Source organism: Pleurodeles waltl, chromosome 2_1 (assembly GCF_031143425.1).
Source record: "Pleurodeles waltl isolate 20211129_DDA chromosome 2_1, aPleWal1.hap1.20221129, whole genome shotgun sequence".
Classification (NCBI taxonomy): Eukaryota; Metazoa; Chordata; class Amphibia; order Caudata; family Salamandridae; genus Pleurodeles; species Pleurodeles waltl.
The window spans coordinates 380,259,482-380,280,700 of NC_090438.1; the positions used below are offsets into that span (position 1 = coordinate 380,259,482).

Below are 21,219 nucleotides of genomic sequence, written 5' to 3' on the forward strand. Positions count from 1 at the left end.
GTCTGGAGGGAATTGCATGAATTCTATGCAATAACCATGTTGGATAATTGCTAGGACCCATGTGTCTGTAGTTATTTTGTCCCATGCTTCGTAATATTGACGTATCCTCCCCCCCACTGGTGTTGTGTGGGAGGGGTGAGTGACGTGTGAGTCACTGCTTGTTGGTAGTGGTTTTGGGGCTTTGAAATCTTCCTCTATTCCTAGGGAATTGCCCCCCTCGATACTGGCCCCGAAAACCTCCCCTGTACTGTCCCTGGTAGGTGGGCGGTGCGGACTGTGAGGTGCTAGCTTGTGTGGCCTGACCCCGAAACCCTCCTCTAAAAGGTGTTTTGCGGAAGGTGTTATAAGATCCTCTGCTCTGCGGGGAGTAGAGTGCGCCCATGGCCTTGGCAGTGTCAGTGTCCTTCTTGAGCTTTTCTATGGCTGTGTCGACCTCCGGACCGAACAGAAGTTTTTCGTTTACTGGCATGTTAAGCACTGCCTGCTGAATTTCTGGCTTGAAGCCAGACGTTCTGAGCCATGGGTGCCTATGGATGGTAACCGACGTATTAATGGTCCTTGCGGCCGTGTCTGCTGCATCCATGGAGGAGCGTATTTGATTGTTGGAAATGTTTTGACCCTCCTCAACAACCTGTTTTGCTCTTTTTGCAGATCTTTTGGGAGATGTTCAATGAGATGCTGCATCTCATCCCAGTGGGCTCTGTCGTATCGCGCTAGCAGCGCTTGTGAATTTGCGATGCGCCACTGGTTTGCTGCTTGGACAGCAACCCTCTTCCCGGCTGCATCGAACTTCCTGCTTTCTTTATCTGGGGGAGGTGCATCCCCAGAAGTGTGTGAATTTGCCCGTTTTCTGGCAGCCCCTACCACCACAGAATCTGGTGGCAGCTGAGAGGTGATGAATACAGGGTCCGTAGGAGGCGCCTTATACTTTTTGTCCACCCTAGGCGTCACTGCCCTACTTTTAACTGGCTCCTTGAAAATGTCCTTTGCATGGCGTAGCATGCCTGGGAGCATCGGCAGGCTTTGGTAGGAGCTGTGGGTTGAAGAGAGGGTGTTAAATAAAAAATCATCCTCTACTTGTTCCGAGTGTAGTTCCACATTATGGAATAGAGCTGCTCTAGCCACCACTTGTGAGTAGGCTGTGCTGTCTTCCGGTGGTGATGGCCTAGTTGGGTATGTGTCTGGGCTGTTATCAGACACTGGTGCGTCGTACAAGTCCCACGCATCCTGATCTTGGTCATCGTGGCTCATGGCGGTGTGAGCTGGCGAATGTGACGGGGTGTAAGTTGGCGAAGCCGGAGTTACAGGTGGAGGCGAGGGAGGAGGTGTTACCTTTTGTGCTGTTTGTTGCTGAGGAGTAAACTGAAGCGTTCTCTTTCGTTTGACAGGTGGAAGGGTACTGATCTTCCCAGTCCCCTGCTGAATAAAGATACGCTTTTGCGTGTGATCCACGTCAGTGGATTGCAGTTCTTGTTCAAATCTATGTTTCTTCATTTGTGAAGACATAGAATGCTCTTCAGTATAGGAGCCTGAAACAGGGTCTGATGTCGCTTTTTTCGGCTCCGAAAACCCTGTTGATTGTTTTTTCGTCTCCGAGGTAACCTTCCTCTTTTTCTGTGCCGAAAATTCTTGGCCTCTATGGTCTTCGGCGCCACTGTCTCGGCGTCGATCCGTGTCGACACCGAACTCTCGGTGTCGATGCTTCTGTTTAGCACTCTCTCGGTCCCGAGGAGGCTGCGTGCCGGTGTCTCGACCGAAGTCGGACGATCTCGACACTGAATGGGCCTTTTTCGGTGCCGATTGTTGGTCACTGAGAATTTGGGTGGAGCCATGGCCGGTTGGCAGTGGCGTCCCCTGGGCCTTCTTTCCTTTTTTAAGTTCTGATCTCGACGTCTTACTCACAGTTTTTGTAGAGTCTAGCTCGTCGGAGTCTGAATCCTGGATGGAAAAGGATTCCTCTTGTTCCTCTTCTGTCTCGAACTGTCGACGCTCCTTTGGCGTGGACGCCATCTGCAGTCTTCTCGCTCGACGGTCGCGCAGAGTTTTTCGGGACCGGAACGCCCGACAGGCCTCACAGGATTCTTCGCTGTGCTCGGGTGACAGGCACAGGCTACAGACCGAGTGTAGGTCCGTATAAGGATATTTGTTGTGGCATTCGGGGCAGAATCGAAATGGGGTCCGTTCCATCGGCGTTGTTCTCCACGCGGTCGGGCCGACTAGGCCCCGACGGGGTGCCGAAATCTACCCCGAAGGGCACCGAAGCGCTTCGATGTTCAACGCGTCGTCGTATGTGTCTATCTCGAACCGGATCGCAACGATACCGTCGAAAATCTTCCGGTTTCAGCTATCTTTCCGTTCCGAAACTCGGAGCGACAGGAACACGTCCGAACCCGATGGCGGAAAGAAAACAATCGAAGATGGAGTCGACGCCCATGCGCAATGAGCACAGAAGGAGGAGTCACTCGGTCCCGTGACTCGAAAACACTTCTTCGAAGAAAAACAACTTGTAACACTCCGACCCAACACCAGATGGCGAGCTCATGCATACCATGTGTATCTACAGCGACAGATGCCATCGAACATAATCATTCTTTTCAGTGTATTGGTAGTAGTCCCTAGATATGAAAATAAATATAACGTACAAAACCAAAAATTATAATCAAATAAAATACATATTTGTTGGGCACAGAAAATTACCTGAGTGACCATACTGTGGATGGGTGGTACCCTAAAGAAACTGGGAAGTTGTAAAGGTTTACTGCCTGGGACCATATTGGCATTTCCAAGTGGTTGACCTCCTATAAGGAGGGGCCGCAATGCCCTTTTCTTCCCTGCGAAGGGAATACCAGCTGCAGGATATGCATGACACACAATACTATAAAGACGTGCAATTTAAGCATGCACGGGGGGCCCAGACAATTCCTACAGACCTCCAGGAATATGAATCCTTGGATGGGACGCTCTTTCAAGGGGAGATCCCAGAGAAGGCGTGTCTACCCACTATAAAACTATCAATAGTAACATGCCCAGTATCCTTCAGAACATTAGACACAAATAGGAGAGAGAACTGGGTGTGTCTGACACACTGGATTGGGAGGCAGCACTAATGTTTCCTCGTGAAGTGGTGATCAAATCTAGGCTCAACTCGAAAACCTTCACCAGGTCGACTATGAAAGTGCGGCTACACAAAATGAGGAAAGCAATGTCACCAGAGTGCCTGTGTTGTAAGGAGGAGAGGGGAGATTTCATCCACAAACTCTGGACATGCCTGGGTATACACTCCTACTGGCATAAAGTGCTTCTAGAATTTGGCAAAGTTCTAGAGACGGCATTACCTGCAGACCCCAAATATATACTAATAGGTGTACCTAATAATGTGGACCTCCCACGCATGCAGTGGTATTTTGTAATTTAGGGCTGATGCTGGAGGGATCTAGTGAAACACTGGGGGACCACTGCGGCACCAACTATACGAGAATGGAGAATAGGTATGGACCTTTTTCATGATAGCAGAGAAGGTCACCTACAAAGCCAGAGGTTGTCTACGTAAGTTTGGCAAAATAACGGGTAGTTAGGTAATTATTATGAGCTCAACATTCGGGACAAAGCCCATGATGAACTACCAGTCCAAAATACCTAATTCATGTAATCTGAGGTACTCTCTGCCTGTCGATATGATGTGAATTTACTAATATTTCCAGTCTCTTCATTGTGAAACTATGGAGAAATGCCTGTAGTACTGGTGTCATTCTGCTGTGCTATAGCTTATGTATCGAGTACTGGTCTGTGATCTCTGTTACTGTTTACAAAATTAAGTTAAAAATAATAATAAAAACACTTATGAAGTAAATAGGACAGTACAGAACACTGAACATGCTTGTTTTCTTTAAGTGAGCTACTGCACTCGTCACGTGCTGAAAAAATCTAGTATTTCTACACAAGGATATGGAGCCCGATATGGGGTGGGGGCTGTAACGAAATATAGCAAACTCGCAGAACTTTTTAACCACGGGTCCTTACCCCAGCAGTGTAACAATAAGGCTCCTCTGTCCATGGGGCTCTACTAAGTATAGATTACGATAAAGTGGCATGAGTGGATATGATTTACTGGAATTTTGATTTGTACCACATTACCAAACAGTTTGCAGTGGCGTGTAGTGCTTTTTCTCTGTAAATGTTCACTGCCAGACTACACGAGTAATAAAACAAATGTAGAAAAAATAATATGCAAAAAGAACACATACAAATGGAGACAGACAATATGCTTACAAACAAAAGACAAACATACATACAGGCATCACTGCACAAAGACCAAAGATGACACATATCCCTACTACGGCAGGGGGAACACAGTGATGTGCATTCATAGACCACCACAAGATGAAGGAAGTGATTACAGTGTGGTGTCAGGGGCAGTGCTTTAAATGGGCCGGTACTGTCCGGTACTGAGTACCGGCACTTTTTTATTTTGAGAGGGAGAGTACCGGCATATCTCAAGAAAAACGTAATACTTTTAATTGGAGAGTACCGGCACTTCTCAGAAACAAGCAGGTACTCTGATAGAGAGTACCTGCACTTCTATTTTTCCATTTAAAGCACTGGTCATGGGTCCCACTTTGCCCTTCGTCAGCAGGAGCAACTCATCAGGTCTTATTCCTTTGTATTTTGCTACTTGTAGGACGAATAAGCTTCAGACACCACCACATTTACAAGTCAAAAGTACATTTTCAACTTCGGTTTCAAGTGCATTTAAGTGCCTTCTTTGGAGGTGAAGAAAGCTATTTATTATTGGGGGGGGGGGCTGAGATACCATATGTAGAACTGGCACCTGCGCGGTGGAATAACGCACAGGGACAAACACAATCTCCCATACAGGCATAACTGCTTCGTCACAGGTCACACTAAGCCATGCATAACACTTTCAGTCAGCCGTGGGTTTTTGGCCAGCAACATCTGTAATGCTTGAACTTGAAAGCTAATATTCAAAATAGAAACATTAAAACGAGAAGTTCCAGAATGCAACACATTGGTATTGCCAATAAGTCCGGCTTATACATGTAAGTGTTTCATTAAACTTAGTAATGGGTGAATGTCTTGCAATGGTATTGGACATAGTGTGTCATTGTTTTAAAGTTCCAGCATGGTTGCCACGTTTAGAACCAATGTGTTGGCCATTTTGGAACAGGAAAACAATCATACACAACAGTATTCCAGGATGGCCAACTTGTCTGTAGTTATTGGCAATGTGGGATGTGGTACATTGTAGTTGAAATATATTGTAAGCAAGCGGCCCATTAGCACTGTCTGGGGAGCTGTACAGTGCTCTAGAATATGAAAATAAGTTAAAGAAATAAATGAAAGGGGACCTATAAAATGAGATAACAGAAAAGACTGGCCCAACAACCGTGGTACTGAAGCACACTCCATTTCAGATACATGATCACACAAATGCTGTCACTCAGAGGTCAACGAAGCCAGTGACTGAAGAGGGCTGTCCCACTACATCTTGCTGTCATGAATTGAACTGTAAATGACATCAGTACAGACCGGTGGCAGAAGAGAGTTAGCCCAAAGGCCTCTTTGTGTGGGCCTGTGTATATTATTATTTTATATATATGCATTATTATAAGATTGTGGCAGACTTCTATGCCTAGCGCAGTAATTGTTATACTGCAAATCTCCTACCCTCCCCTCGCCTACTAAAGTAATAAGTCAAAATTCTATTTAACAAAATACATGTCTGCAGGCTTTAACACTGCACAGTGACAATCCACCAATAAAGACGTATTGGCTTTAAGTTACTTCCGCATTTCATAATATATCTCCTCTAGTGTCTTTTTTTGTAACTTTTCATGATAAACAGATCAGGCCTAGGACATCAAACTTAACTTTTCCCAATCAGGCTTTCTGTATTGAGCACAATCGTTCCCACAAGGTACCTATCCGATAAAAATATGTATACAATTATTGTAGGCAAAACACTATAAAAACCCTTCTAAGAAGGACTAAACAACTAAAAAAAAAATATATTGAAAACCCTCTATCTCCATGGTTTGTTCGAATGGGTCACCAACACCAAAACCCTTTCCTACTACAGCAATCTTTGAGAGTCCATGCCACAAAATACCACGTACAGGCTTTAACACACTGATAACAATCCACAAGTCAGGCCTGCTAGCTTGGTTGTATTTTTTCATTAAAAAAGACCAAATCTATGGAATCTTACATACCTTCTTCACACTGCACCACGGTCTATAAAACTTACCACTGTCTTGTCACTATAACCAACACACCTGCACAAGTGCATATTTAAGATGGCAGCCATCTTTCATACATTAATGAAATTACAAATATGGGAAAATTGAAGTTGGCACAGCACAGAAGCTCTGAAAAGGGCCTAACAAGGATTGTCACAGTGAAAATCTTCTACAACCAGGTTTTGTCAAAGGATGTTGCCAACACAAAACGGCGTGTCTACCACAGTAATCAGTGATACTTAATGTAACAAATTACAAGTCAACAGCCTGTGGCACAGTGTAACAACAATCCACTGTGAATGCACAATAAATAAGTCAGGCAGACTTCCTGTGTCATAACTTTCCATAATAAACAGGAGGGAGCTATTGCATCAATCATAACGTTTCCCATAGAACCAATCAGGTCCACTGTCTTCATCATTAGCTCTTCAACATAACCATCTCAGGCAAGCTATTGAGAGCACGTTTTCTCAGAAGGCAACCATCAAAGCATACAGTCATAATCATAAATATGTACAAAATTACAGTTGGTAAAAAAAAACAATACTATACTAATCGGTCCTAACAAGGATTATCATAGTGCAAATCTACTTCCAAATTGGTCGGGGGGGGGGGGGGGGGGGGGCTACCAACATCAAAACCCTTGCCTACTATGGTAACTTATGAGAGTCCTAGGAACAATAAACTTCTCTGCAAGCTTTAATTCACACTAACAGCAATCCACCCTTAAACGTCTATGGTCTTTAACATACCCTTTTCACAATAAATAAGTTAAGCCTACTGCCTTTATTATAATTTGTCATAATAACAGATCAGGCCCATAGCCTTCATCAATGGCTTGCTACCATAAGCTACACAACCCTGCATTGACGATAAGACTTCCAACAAGTCAAAAAGTGCAATACAAGCACTCTTTTCCAGTGGTAGCACACAACGTCTGCCAATCAAATGCTGTATTAAAGACAACCAACAAGCAAGCAAAGTCTATTTCTCTCCCTCTGCCTCCATCATTAAAGTTGTGAACACTTTTTCTGTAGCAGGCACAGCTAGAGACAACTGTGCTGTCAAACCAGCCCTACTGCACAGTAAAGCTAGCCCTAAAAATACATGTGCCCTTTATGATGTTACAAAAGCTGTACTTCTTCGGTTTGCTGCACTAGAGTGTTTTTTTCTTTTTTGCTTTTCTACATGCACTTTGTGATGAAGAGTTTTAAGTCACATTTTAGCCTCTTTTCATTTTTTTTAAACTACTTTACTCCTCTCAAATGTTTAGTAGACAGCGTTTGCTTTTCAATTTAGGCACAAAAGGTGCTGAACAATAAATCCTTGTAATAGGATGTGTGAAAACTCAAAAACTCTTTGAAGTTTAGTTACAAAATGCACTATTTGACCTGAATGATCACTGAACCTTGGAAATACAGAATGGTATGCCTTTTGCCAATTCCCTGACATTTTGGAGTCTTCTGTCACAGATCCGGGAAGAAGCTGTGATTTGTTTTAGGTTGAGCCTACAAGATAGTGTATGTGCTGTCTATTGTGAGGCATATTGTGGCTTAGCAAGACCATAGAGAGCCTTAGAGCCCTCCCATTGCTTACCATTGTTTGGCTTTCCTTTTGACTCCAATTTGCCTCCTTCTTATTAGTGTCCCAGCTTGTCAATCTTGCATTTGTCCCTCCCATACAGCATTTCATCGTATCAATCTTTTTGATATGCTGGCACCGCTGCTTCCCTTGTTTGATTTTCAAGCACTACTTTTTTCTTTTGTGTGAAGCACTCCATTACAGTGTGTGTGTTTTAGTCGTCTCCCTCATGTACCTCCCTCCCCCTGAACTCCATGATGCTCTCGGTTGCCCAACTGCTCCTCCTGCTCTCCTCCCTCTTGTGATTGCCTGTGTATTTTGCCACACTATTTCTCCCACATATCCTTTGAGTTGCTTTGCTGCAACCTTTGTCTTGCTTTCGCTCCCATCTTCCCCAGTTACTTTCTCATCCATTCCACCCTTCCCCCGTTGCTTTCATATCGTCTCCCAGGTTGCTTTAATGTTCCCTCTCACTACTGCCTGTGTCGCTTCGCTGTTCACCCTCCCAACGATACTTTGCCGCTCCCCCACCCTTCCCTGTGATGCTTCAACTTCCCTCCACCCTAATCAGTGTTGCTTAGCCATTCCCAAATACAACCCTGTGTTGCTTCCACTACACGGCCTGACAAAAATGCTTTTGCATGTTTTATTTTCTTTCTATTTACCGATCCACCTCGGATCAATGACTAAAGAGAAAACAAAAAGCATCCACATCACTGTAGGTGTACACCTACAAAATGATGCAGTTCATGTTAAGGCTTTTTTGTATTTTTTATTTTTAACTTTAGTCATGCTGTACAACACCACAGATGCTGTGCAGCGTAGCTAAAAACTATTGGCAATACCAATATGTCCCAAAGGCGAGAGTTATCTGCTTTGCCAATGCTCATTAATTTGTTGTTATGTTGGGATTTATGCAAGCCACATCACAAGGATTCCGCTGTACCTCTACTTTTGAGGAATAACTGAGGATGGTAGGTGTGGACAAGTACCCTCTTTTTGGCATGTTACACCTACTTTTTGCCTGTTGTCAGTATGTTTTGACTGTGTACACTCCTGCTAACCAGGACCCCAGTGACTATGCTCGCTACCTCTAAATTTGGTTGCTTGGGACTTCATACACCCCACATTTAAGTCCCTAGTTTATGGTACCAGGTAATAAGGGCATTAGGGCATTAGGGCATTGGGGCACTGGGGGTTCACGATGGGCTGCACATGTATTATGCCACTCATGGGAGCCCATGTAAAATGTGTCTGCGGGTCTGCCATTGCTGCCTGAGTGAAAAGGTGCATGTACCCTTTCACTTCAGGTCACTTCAAGTCACCCCTATGGTAGGCCCTCCTAGCCCAGAGGCAGGGTGCAGGTACCAGTGTGTGAGAGCACCCCTGCATGAGCAGAGGTGCCCCTACGAATCCAGCTCCATTTTCCTGGACTTCGTAAGTACAGCGATGCCATTTTACCCGTGTACTGGACAAAGGTCACTCACTATCTGTGTCCACTTACATAATGGTAACTCTGAACCTGAGCATGTTTGGTATCAAACTTGTCGGAATCACACCCCAATATTGTTGCCAGTATTAGTTGTATGATTCCATGCACTCTGGGGGCTCCTTAGAGGACCCCCAGCTTTGCTCCTACCAGTTGGCAGGTTTCTTCCAGACAGCCCGCTCTGCTACCATCCTACAGACAGGTTTCTGCCCTCCTGCTGCTTGACCAGCTCAAGCCCAAGAACAAAGGATTTCCTTTGGGAGAGGGAGGCAAAACCATCTCCCTTTGGAAATAGGTGTTACAGAGCTTGGGAGGGGTAGCCTCCCCAAGCCACCGTTATGCTTTGAAGGGCACATTTGGTGCCCTACTTGCAAAAAACGGTTTGCACCAGTCTATGGACCTCCAGTCCTGTCTCAGGCGCAAAACTGGATAATACAAACGGGAGTGACCACTCCCTGTCCATCACCACTGAAGGGGTAGTGCCCAGAGCTCCTCCAGGTGGCCACTTGATTCTACCATCTTGAATCCAAGGTGGGCAGAGGCCTCTGGGAGCATCTGAGTGGCCAGGACAGGCAGGTGACATCATAGCCCCCTCCTGATAGGTGGTCACCCTGCCAGGTGACCAATCCCCCTTTCTGGGCTATTTAGAGTCCCCCTTGTGGGTGGGTCCTCAGATTTGACATGCAAGATTCCAGCAGGATTCCTCTGCAACGTTTACTTCACTTTCTGGCCACGAACTGCAAATGGACCCTCCAAGAGCCGACAATCTGCATGCACAGCAAAGACTTTGTTTGCAACATTGTTTTCAAGGCTCCATCCAGCAACTCCAACATTTCCCCAGCTGTGCATCCTCTGTGGCTACCAAGTCTTAAGCCTGAACAAGAAGCAAGAAGGAATCTCCCTTGGAGTGAAGGTGTCACTCCCCTACATCCTCAGGCACCAACTGCAACGACAACCAGCTGCGTCGATCTTCTCTAATCCTGAGGTGCGTAGAGCCTGCATCCTGGGTGGTGGTCTAGAGTGGTCCCACTGGTCCTCTCTGCCAGCTGTCCAACTTTGGAGATGGTAGGTTCTTGCCTCTCCACGCAAGATAGTACCCCCAGGCACCGCTTCTCTTGCAGCTACCAAGGCTTGTTGGCATCTCCTCCAAGGGATCTTCTGGCTCCTTGTAGCCCCATCCCTGAGCAGTCTTCTCTGCAACGCACAGCACTCTGCGTGCTTCTTCAGCAACGTGGGCCTTCTTTCCAAGTGTGCTGCATGGGTCTCACAGTGACTCCTGTGCTTGCTGCCTCCGGGTCACCTGTAGGGGCTGCCTCCTTTTCTTCTGACTGTCCCTGTTGCTGAGGGTCTCCCCTCCGTGGGTTGAGTCCCCTGCACCTTGGTAGTCCCTGGCAGCTCCATGTTTCGCAATCCACATTTGCCTTTGCCAAGGCTTGTTGGTGGTTTATCCACACCACAGACAGACTGCAATCCTTCTTCCAATATGGGATGTCGACTGCATCACTTCAGGAACTCTTCTGCTGCTCCAGGGCTGCCTTGCTGACTGTCTTCGTCCACCATTGATCTGCTCCTGCATCCACAGGCAGGTGGGTTGTGGATCCTGCCACGACCAGACACTCCAAAGTGAACTGGACTTGGTCCCCTTCCTTTACAGGCCTTCTTCTTCCAGGATCCACCTTTGGTTTCTTGCAGTCTTGTCTGGATCTTGCATTGTCCTCTTCTGAAGTCCTTTTGGTGGGTTTGGGGAAAACTAGATACTTACCTCTTTTCTCCTGGTCGCTAGGGGGCAATCTGATTTTTACCTTGTGGGTTTCCTAGTTCCTCCAGCTCCCCTCTACCAATTCCACTTCCTGGGATGGAGGCCCGGCTTTCACATTCCACTTACTTAGTGTATGGTTTGCCCCCACCCCCCGGTCTACTGCTTTCACTGTTTTCTATTGCCTTTTTATGCTAATCACTGATTTCTAATGTATACATAATATTGTGTTTACTAACCTCCAGTTGGGGTATTGCCTACATAGAATTTTGGTATTTGTGTTACCATAATAAAGTACTTTTATTTTTATAAACTCTGTTTTTTTTATGTGTGTAAGTGCTGTGTGTCTACAGTGGTATTGCATAAGCTTTGCATGTCTCCTAGATAAGTCTTGGCTGCTCAACCACAGCTACCTCTAGAGAGCCCTGGCTTCCTAGACACTGCCTATACCTCAATAACCGGAGATACCTGGTATAAGGTGATAACACCATAGGTGCTCACCACACACCTAATCAGCTTCCTACAGTAGGTTCTCTATGCTGTCGGCTGACCCTGGGCCCAAATGCTGCAGGCACCTCCATGGAATCTAGTGTGTGAATGTATGCTCAAATCAATGAGAAACCCACATGTCTAGTAACCCCACACTGAGAAGACCCAGGAGAACACAGATATGGGTTAAGTCTTGGGAAGGATATTTGCTGTGAGGAAGACTGAAGGAAACTACAAGGTTTTGGATAAAAAGTGTTTACAATCTGATTTCTTGTTCAATGTGTTGCACCAGCCAGCCAATAAGGGCAACGATGGTCTTGCACTCAGGGGCAGAAAACTTATGATGCGTAGATGGTGAAAATATACGGTTGGGTAGATTTTCATACAGCAAATGGGTGATATATTTTATCAAAAAGAAAGGTACCGTTGTAATAGCCAATAAAAAAAATGCACCTTAAACCAGCATTTTGCTCGAAGGAGCTTGCCACATTTCCAAAATGCACTACACCCAATTTATTGCCTGTAGGCACTCTCAATCCCTCAAAAAAACACCTATCTCTAGTACCACAGTGCTCAGGAGACCGAGAGAAACAAAGTTTGGAATCACATCTTGGCCAGAATAAGTTTATGTGAGAGGGGCACTGGAGAGAATTACCATGTTTTAGACAAAATATGCTAAAAAACTGACGAATGTAAGGCTAACCACCAGCTCCCAAGAAGGTATTCAGGATGAGAGGTAAGGCACCTAGTCATAGTCACCTTAAGATGTTTAGCTTTTAAAAAAACATTGTTGTGGTATTTACATGCAGTCTGGGGTTGATTTGTGACCAAAATGCAGGTACGCTAAAAGGGCATTTTGGGGTTGCAGATACTTTCCAAATTCCCAAAATGCACTGATGTAACCACCCTCAACCCAAAAAAATACATGCCTGGCACCCTCATACTCAGGAGATCCAGAGGACAAAATTGGGATCAAACCTTGGCAGGGTGAAAAAATGGCTATAAATCTGACAAACGTCATGTTCTGGGTGCTCTACCAGCGAGCTAGTCAGGGCCAGGGAGATCTGCTTGCACCACAAGATTCCATAGGCTCTACCGAAATACAAGTACATAGTTTATGATTTCCATATTGTCTCGGGTTTGCCATCTCATCAAATAAACAGTGCACCATAAACAAAATTTATGCTACAATGATGCGATTCTTGTCAATATTATTGGCTGTGCAGACTACATTTCATAGGAAAACGCAAATATATTTGGTGTCGAACATTCATGTCAACATTTCATCAGTTAACATTCCAGGAGCTGTCTGTCCATTTGGAAAATGAAACGAAGTAATGGGCAAATATGTTAAAAAATTAAAACAGTTTCACGTTTGTCATTATATCTTCAGGCTGCAAGGAGATAACGGTGCTGGCTGAGTTTGCACCAATACATAACTCTGAACGTGCAGAAACAAAAATATGGTGTGTATGGTGCACAAACCGGTACGGTTTTTGCTACAGCCCTGACACGGTCTGCTTCAGTCTCTATGTCAAAGATGGCCGCTTCTGCACTGCTAATGGTGCAGAGCACTCTTCGTGGGCCATATCTCAGTCGCTACTTCAATGTGCACTTGGCGCTGAACTGCACAGCACTGATCCTGCGCCGCAGCTTAGGCTCAATTTCAATTTTGTCTGGTCCGAGCACAGCTCATGGTGAATTGTACTTTTCTTGGGTTGTGTCTCAGTCTTCACTGCGATTATGACAGTTCCCAGCACTTCCCCTGGTGGACTGCCCGATCAGTGTCCCGAGCTCAGTTTCGATTGTGATCTTGGTAGGTCCTAGCAGTCTGCCGAAACTAAAGTGGTGACAGTCTGACGCGGTGGTCTTCAGTGCAATACTGGAGCGTACTAGCATCGACTGTGGGGCTTGCAACTGCTCAAACTTAATGACGTGTTTTCCTGGGAGTTAAACGTCATGTAGACGGTGGTAAGTACGAGAGTGGGCCCTCAGAAGAATTTTTAGTTCAACCGCACACAAACGACCACAATACACTTGCGCTTACCGCATACGCCAAACTTTTCAAAGGGACAAAAGCGATGGAAAAAAAGTATTTCCAGCCCAACTGCCAGCCACTTTATCATGTTCTAATGACGGTGCAAATTCAAACTGGGACAAATAGCTAAAGGGGCTTTGATTGTTCAATATATTGTCAATATAAAATAAAGATTTCCCCGAGTAATGTAGAGGTTTAGAAATAGGCAAGTGCTGTATAGTCCTTTAAGCCACCTGGTGTTATGTTAAAGGTGTGCAAGTCTACTTCCAGTGGTGAGAAGTGCAAGCGAATTCGCCTCTCCAAGCTGACTTTTATAAAAAGACAAATGACTTTTTTACACGTTTAATCCAGTATGAGTGGCTTAACATCACGGTGGCATCTTTTAAAGAGTAGGTGGTACTTTAATTTCTTTGGTGCACTGTTCTACAAACAGCTACATGGGGTGCCAGGCCTAGTATTATTAACATGTTTCTAAATATGCTTAACCTGACATCCTATTACCCGCTAATGTTCATCTCCAGGTAAACCCAAATAGCGTGGTGTAGGACGGCATGAAGTTTGGGGAATAGTGCTGTTCGGGGGTCTAGCGCAGGCAGCATTCTTGCTTTCCCCTGCGTGACCCGCTTGAAAACTCATTTAGGACTGGGTGTCATTTCTGAATTCACTCTATGGTCTGAAACTGGCTGTGCCAGTATGAATGCATATATCTGCCTACCTGTCTTCGTAGATGCCACACATCCGGATGCGGTCGGCAGCGGTCCAGCTGTGTACTCCGTTGTACAGCGGTGTCGCTGATATCATGACAAGCCCGTCCCTCGAGCAATCTGACAGTTCTCTATATGCCCAGAGAACAGTCTCACGACATTGATCACGCCACCTAAAGAGCGGAGAGAGAAAGAAAAGCACTTGTGATTATCTTTAACTGAACACGGTTCTACGGGATAATCACGAAAGACTTGAGCAATTATCTAGGTTACTAACTCCTTGTAAATGAAGGGGGCAGTTAACACTGTAGTGTCAATCTTAATTAGAATGATCTGCCCCTTTCTGGAAAGAAAAATGAAGTGTGAGTTAATACAAGTGTGTGGACAAGTTCCGTAGGACGATTTTTACAGAGTAAAACGACAGCGAAACAATGTTCTAATTAATATAACACTTGAGTAGAGGTTTCGGGACAAGCTTGTTATTTCTTCACTTCGGTTACATGCCCTTCTAACATAAAACATGTTTCCTTGGTACCAAATGATCTTCAAACAAAATAAAATATAAAAACTGTGTCGTGGGTACTGGGATTTTTCGTGGCCATACTAAAGTGGGAGACTCGAAAACTGTTATATATGTATCCAGTAAACTGGCCAGCATATGGACGTTGGTTTCACCAAACCATGAAGTACAGTGAAGTGATATCACAGATCCCTGGACTGACGGTTAGATCGTAGAATTGAATCCTGTCCTACCACCAGCACACCCCCCACCGCTTCCAAACCACTCACCACCCCGACCAAAAAAAGCCTTATGTGTGAGAGTTAGAAGATATGCAAGGCGCGGAAACAGCGTAAAGTAAACAACAATCTTGGAATCCTGTGTGATTGTGCAGCTGTTTACTTTCTGTTCCTCACTTTTCCTTCGTTACTCTCGAAACCAGTGGTAGCACACGCAGCGCCAGAGGTACAAAAGGGCAAGCAGTGGTGGCAGATGCTACCCCTGGCTGCCCCCAGTTGGCGTCCATGCCGCCTGCCGCCGTGCGTGCTCGCCGAGGAGCTGGCAGCTGCCGGGGGCTGCCGAGGGGGCACTGGCTGGGGCCACGGGGTGGATACCTGGAGGAGACACGGAGGAGCAGGCGGACGACCAGCATTTCCTGAACCCCTAACAACACTGTCACGCTGTGCAGGCTCCTGAGAGGCGGGGACGGGGGAGGTCCGAGGACCCGCAGCGGAGAGAAAACTCATGGGGGGTGTCGGGGGCAGTCCCAAGTGGGGGCAGGGAGGAAGGTCACTCCGGGGACCCGCGAGGGTGCAGTCTCGAGGGACGGCGGTTACTGCTGCCCCAGAGGCAGGGGTTGAGTCCTCGGGAAGACGGACCAGCAGGCTGCGGAAAGCCCCTCAGCTGCTGCCGGCCCCTCCCAGAGAGGACAACCCCGGGGCTAGAGCAGGAGCCGCCCCCGGCTCCACCCGAAGCAGCTCGGCAGACTGTTTACAGCGAGGCTCCCGCACCACGGGGAGAGCCCTGCCATCCTCACCCGCGGAGGAGCGCTCGGGCGCGGACCTCCCGCCCCGGGCGGCCGCAGGCACCACGGCCCCGGAGAGCGCGGCCCCGGGGCCCGGTTCTATCACCTCACGGTGCGGCGCGCCGAGCACGGCCTCAGCATGCCGCCGCCACCGCGCGCGGGCCCGCCTCGCGCACACCACCTCAAACAAAAACACGGCTCCATCGCAGCACGAGCGCAGGGTGACCGGCGCGGCCAACACCAGGGCACCCACGAAGTGAGCGCCCTCCCGGCGCGCGCCACCGAGGCGGCTCTGTCGCCTCAACTTAGGCACCATCCATCCAGCTACGCATCTCTCACTCGTGTCAAGCGTGGCCCTGTCACACCAGAGCACGACTCCACCCACCCCAGCGTGGCTCCGACATCCAAAGTATTCCTGTCACCTCAAAGCACATTATTTCCACCAACCACAACAACGCTCGGGCATGCCAAGTGATGATTCCGTAGCTTAACAGATCCCCTCTTTCCTCTACCACATGGCTATCTTCCTATGTGAAAATGCACGTCCGTTCCAAACACGTCAAGACTTCGCCAAAGTTACGGTTACAGTACCCTTCTCCACCGACCACGCCTATTCAGCCCCAAAGTGGCTATAGTACAGGTCCGATTCTGCCACAACTTCGCACGGTTTCTTCGTCCCATCCAAACCCCATCGGAACTATCATTCGATGCTTGGTTTGTCTCTTTAGTCCGTGTTTTATCATTACTAAAAAGCGGTAACGGCGCCAATACCGACTATATCATTTGGAACATGCTTTTGGTCGAGATCAGGCAGCACTAGATCGGCCCTTAAATTGCTCCAAGAATTCTCGTCGATTCAATCAACCAGAAACAACTCACACAGGCACCCCTTAGACTCCTCTATGTATGCTAACTACATTCTAATACCATCGCCCCTTTAGATAAATGCTGTATAAACATGCCTTCATTACCTATGGCATGCCCCATGGAAATTCACATGGCCCACCGACTCACTGCATGCCTGCACCGCCTAGTGATGTCATAAACTAAAATTAAATTCCTCCCCGTAGCCAGAACACTGCCGTGCCCTCTCCTTACCTGACCACATTAATCACGTCATCGGCACACCCAACATGTTCATGTTTTATATGGATGCATCACACCTTGTATAGGTTGGTATGGCTATTACAAACAACCGATGTCCCAGAACCGCTACAGCTAGGCCCCGTCAATCACCCAAGAGTACGATGCGTCTGCAAAGCAACCTGGCTCAACGGTGACTGACATTATATGGAATGGCTCTTTGATCTCAAAGCTATCACTATTAGTACGGCTCCGACACACAACATTGACAGCGCGAGCGGAAGGTCCTGCCACAACACAACCTATAAAACGTGCAAATGTTGAAACCTGTACCCGTGTCAGTCTACAATGTATAAGCAGCGGGAGGGCTCCTGTCACCCGCGAGGTGAATATCGACCAAAACATGGCTTCCACTTCATACACCAGTACCTCGTATGACTGCTGGCACCCACACACACCTTGTTCGAGTGGTACAGCCAGATGGGGCCTCCTCTCCCAAGTCCTCGACCCACCCCTGTCATACTTGACTTTCAAGCTTACTATGGAATCAGCTCTCCTGACAAAAATAGTCCCGCGGCAGGCTGCTTTCTCCCAAACATCACCGTGCGCCTTAAAATAGGATTAACCACCCTTCACCTAACACTCGAGGTCCTCACCCCTGACGAACGTGATTTTGCCAATAAACTGGGAGTAACCACCCACACACAGTGATTCAGATTCTCACAATGAGAACAGCTACTTCCAACATAGCTTTTACCCTGTAGTGTAGGTCTTGTCACAATCTGGGGATCACCTGGTCAAAATATGTTTCCCCATCCTCAGGACACTATAACTGAATGAGACCTGTACCACGGTTTAATCCCGTGATCTCGCTTTGGTACCCTATTCACAGTCCAAGGTACACCTGGCACAGCTTTATAGTCCTCTGAGCCACACACCTCAGTGTCCCACTGCCATCGGCCCAGCACCCATGGACGTCCGTGCCCACTTCCCGGGAGTGCTCCAGCGCCCCTTGCTCGGGTCCACTCTCTGTCTAGTCCCTTCAGAGATCGTGACTCGGATGACTACAGCCCAAGCCCGCACGTACCAGGCTCCGCGCCTGAGGGGGCTCCGCTCCCTGCGGCGCAGGTGAGGCTCGGGATGCGCTCCTCGCACGGGATGTCCTGACTCCCCTTCATGGGAGGCACGTCCGGGGTGGGCTGAGCCCTCCGCCCCCGACCGTCTCCATAGGGACCCCCAGCCCGGAAGCAAGGCAGAGATCGGGGAGGGGGCGACGAGCAGAGTTTTCAGGCGGTGATGAAGGTCTGTGTGGAGGCGGGGGATTGCGCTGGAGCTGAGGGGACGTGGCGGAGGCGCCCAGTACGGGTCTCCGGCACTCCTGGGGGCTCTGAGGGACTCGTGCGGGGCGGAGGTACGCACCTGTGCCCGGTTCTTCTCCCGCACCCCGGGGGTCGGGCTGACCTGGGGCGGGGCGCCGCTCCAGGCGGCCGGTGGGTTACGAAAGGGCTCAGGGGCCCCGGTACTGCCGGTCGGACGCCGCCACTGCCAGAGGAGCTTCGCAGAGACACTGGGAAACAGCAGCGAAGCAGCCGAGAGAGTGCGAGAGCCGCCCCGGAGCGCTACCGGGAAATGTAGTCCAGCGCCGCCAGGCGGCCGCAGGCGCGCAACTGCAGGAGCCTCACTCGCACTACAAGTCCCGGCGTGCCGAGCGTCCCAGGAGCGTAGACACATACACACGGGGGAGGAGAGGACAGGGCATCGCGGCCGATGCTGCACGGGCACAGGGGGAAGGAAACTCCGAGCAGCACAACAAGGGGCTGTGTGCAGCTGTGAAAGACCCAGGCCCCCTCCTTAGGGTTACTACTGCTTCCTTATGCCGGACAGTTACTATGCCCCTCTCACTCAAGCCGACTACTGTCTCACCCATACTTTAACGATCCTGCCCTGCTGCACTACAGTATCGTTTAAACTGCCGGAAAACAGGATATTTGTACTGCCCGCACCTAGGTAATAACTAATTAAGCCATGGTATTGATGATAGTTGACACCTAGCTATTAACGTCACTACGCCTTTTTATTATAAGAAGTAAAATGCATTTACTGGCCTGTACCTGGTATTTTCAACTTTATTTACATCGCACCATTAATACATCTCTTAAATGCTGCCCCTCAGAGAGGTAATTGTATTCCACTGAACTATCGATAATGCGTCCTCCTAAATATCCACCGGAACACCAGTACAGCACCAAGGTATGCTAGCTACCAAACTCCGACCACTGGCTGCAAATATCATTTTACAATTCACGCCGATACTGCTATATAGAAACGCAACTGCGAATGACAGTCTATGTGGAAAAATAGTATATGCATAGACTTCCGTCGTCCATGGCATTAATACCGAGAGGTCTACCCAGCAAAAACCCTAGTAGAGAAGTGCATGCGAGTGATGCATGTTATACCTTTATGCAAAGGTGGTATTTAGGATGATATGATCCCGCACACGACCCAGAATGTGCACCCACAAGGACAAGGGAAACTGCAGAACACGCGCAGAATTGCGTACGTAGTGGCGCAGGTAAAGCTGCCCTGAGGGAAGTAAGTCGGAACGTCCGGCAGAACAAAATCATCGAGTGCACGGAACCCAGGTAGACTGCAAAATTCATACCGTAGGTTTATTTTCAGTGGTGCTGAAAGCAACATGCACACAACTCAAGTGCAGTGAACTGTGGGTGGTCGTGTCCAGCCGGACTGTTGGAAGAGCGCACAGAGTGACTGGAGAGATCGAGGGTAAAGACCCTCGCTCGACCCTGACAGTGGAGCCTGCGCTGCCCCAGCCCTTTCGAGGACATCCTGACCCCTTAACTCCTGAGTACAGGGCCGAGGCCTGAATGGAAGACACAGGTCGGCCGTAAGGGACCCAGGATCACCTTCTAAAGAGTACTGCGACACTGCAGCCCACACTCACAAGCAGCTTTAGCACACTCCGGCAGACCAACCTGCAAACCACTGAACGTTGAACAAACACCACTGGTGTCAGCCCCTCATGCTCCCCATGGAGGGCAGCCCTAAACCGCACAACTTAAGGTACACACCTACGGAGCGGAGTCTAGAACCACAGTGGATGAACATGTCACCCGCAGAGGGGCATTAAAGGGGACAGACCCTTAGTGTTTCCTCACTGCCACTGCTTCAAGTTAGTATGTCGTTAGTGGCCACCAGACTCACTAAGGTTGCCATGGAAAGCAATATACTGTGCCAGCTCCCCCTTTCTTTGACCCCAGGTGGGTGATGTCCCATCCGGGCCAGGTGGTGGTGGGATAAACAGGCGCATCTGGAAGAGCAGCCAATCACTGTAACGTGCCACAAGTGGAGGTACAGGGTGATCCTAATGCAAAAGGCGAATAATACCCCATCAGGTGGAGATGGGGGCGGCTAAAAATACTAAGAATGAGAATCCTCAGGTCACAGGGAGCCATGAGAAAAAAGCAATGGCGACCCCTTTATCCCGCAAGGGAAAATTGGTATCCTGACAGCTGGGGATTGGCCTTTCCTCGCCCCGTAGTGGAACCTTGTGCAACCATGAAAAAGATAGGGCCACAGCCCCAATGCGAAATACACAGCATCAAATGTATAATAAGACGGCCATGCAACGCATGGTGGCTAGAAATTGTTTTGGGATGAGTGTGAGCAGCTAGTCCTAAAAGGCGCTGCACTCATTTGATCACCTCTAAGTTAAGTGTGTACTGCAAATATGAATACATTTGTGACAGTTTTTCCCACAGAGTGTAGTTTGTTTTATTGTTGATGATGCAACTGCATGTTGTCACAGAAAGTACGTTAGACATGTCAGATGACAGAAGGACTAGGGGTGAAAATGCTAGGGTAGGTGTACAGCTGCACACTCAGGCACTTGCTCCACCTCGTCATACTATGCAGGAAAGGCTCGCGCAAACAAAACTACACCTAAAATACATGCCAACACATGCCAGGAAAGAGGCCACAGCAAATCAAAAGCCATACACACAAACAAGCAGCTTTCGCATACTCCGGTGGACCAACCTGCAAACCACTGAACGTTGAACAAACACCACTGGTATCAGTGCCTGGTATGCCCACACTGCCAACAGCCCCTCAAGCTCTCCATGGAGGGCCACCCTACAAACCAAACAACTTAAGGCACACACCTGCGGAGCAGAGTCTAGAACCACAGTGGATGACCATTTCACCTGCAGAGTGACACTAAAGAGGAGAGCCCCTTTGTATTTCCTCACTGCCACAGCTTCAAGTTAATAGGTTATT

General features: G+C 48.0%; 1 protein-coding gene across 6 annotated transcripts in view; it reads right to left on the bottom strand.

Annotated features, from left to right (window-relative positions):
• Positions 1 to 21,219, bottom strand: part of BCORL1 (BCL6 corepressor like 1) — an 860,657-nt gene that overhangs the window by 725,720 nt on the left and 113,718 nt on the right. For 3 of the 6 annotated variants that reach the window (XM_069212828.1, XM_069212837.1, XM_069212844.1), the window contains one exon: positions 14,326 to 14,487. Coding sequence is in view for 1 of the 6 variants with exons in the window: in XM_069212865.1 (XP_069068966.1) it covers positions 14,326 to 14,487; positions 15,428 to 15,465 (200 nt within the window). In the remaining 5 variants the exon portion in view is untranslated. Of the gene's footprint in view, positions 1 to 14,325; positions 14,488 to 15,427; positions 15,742 to 18,339; positions 18,547 to 21,219 lie in introns of those variants that run through there. The other 3 variants (XM_069212855.1, XM_069212818.1, XM_069212865.1) reach the window with 2 other exon arrangements.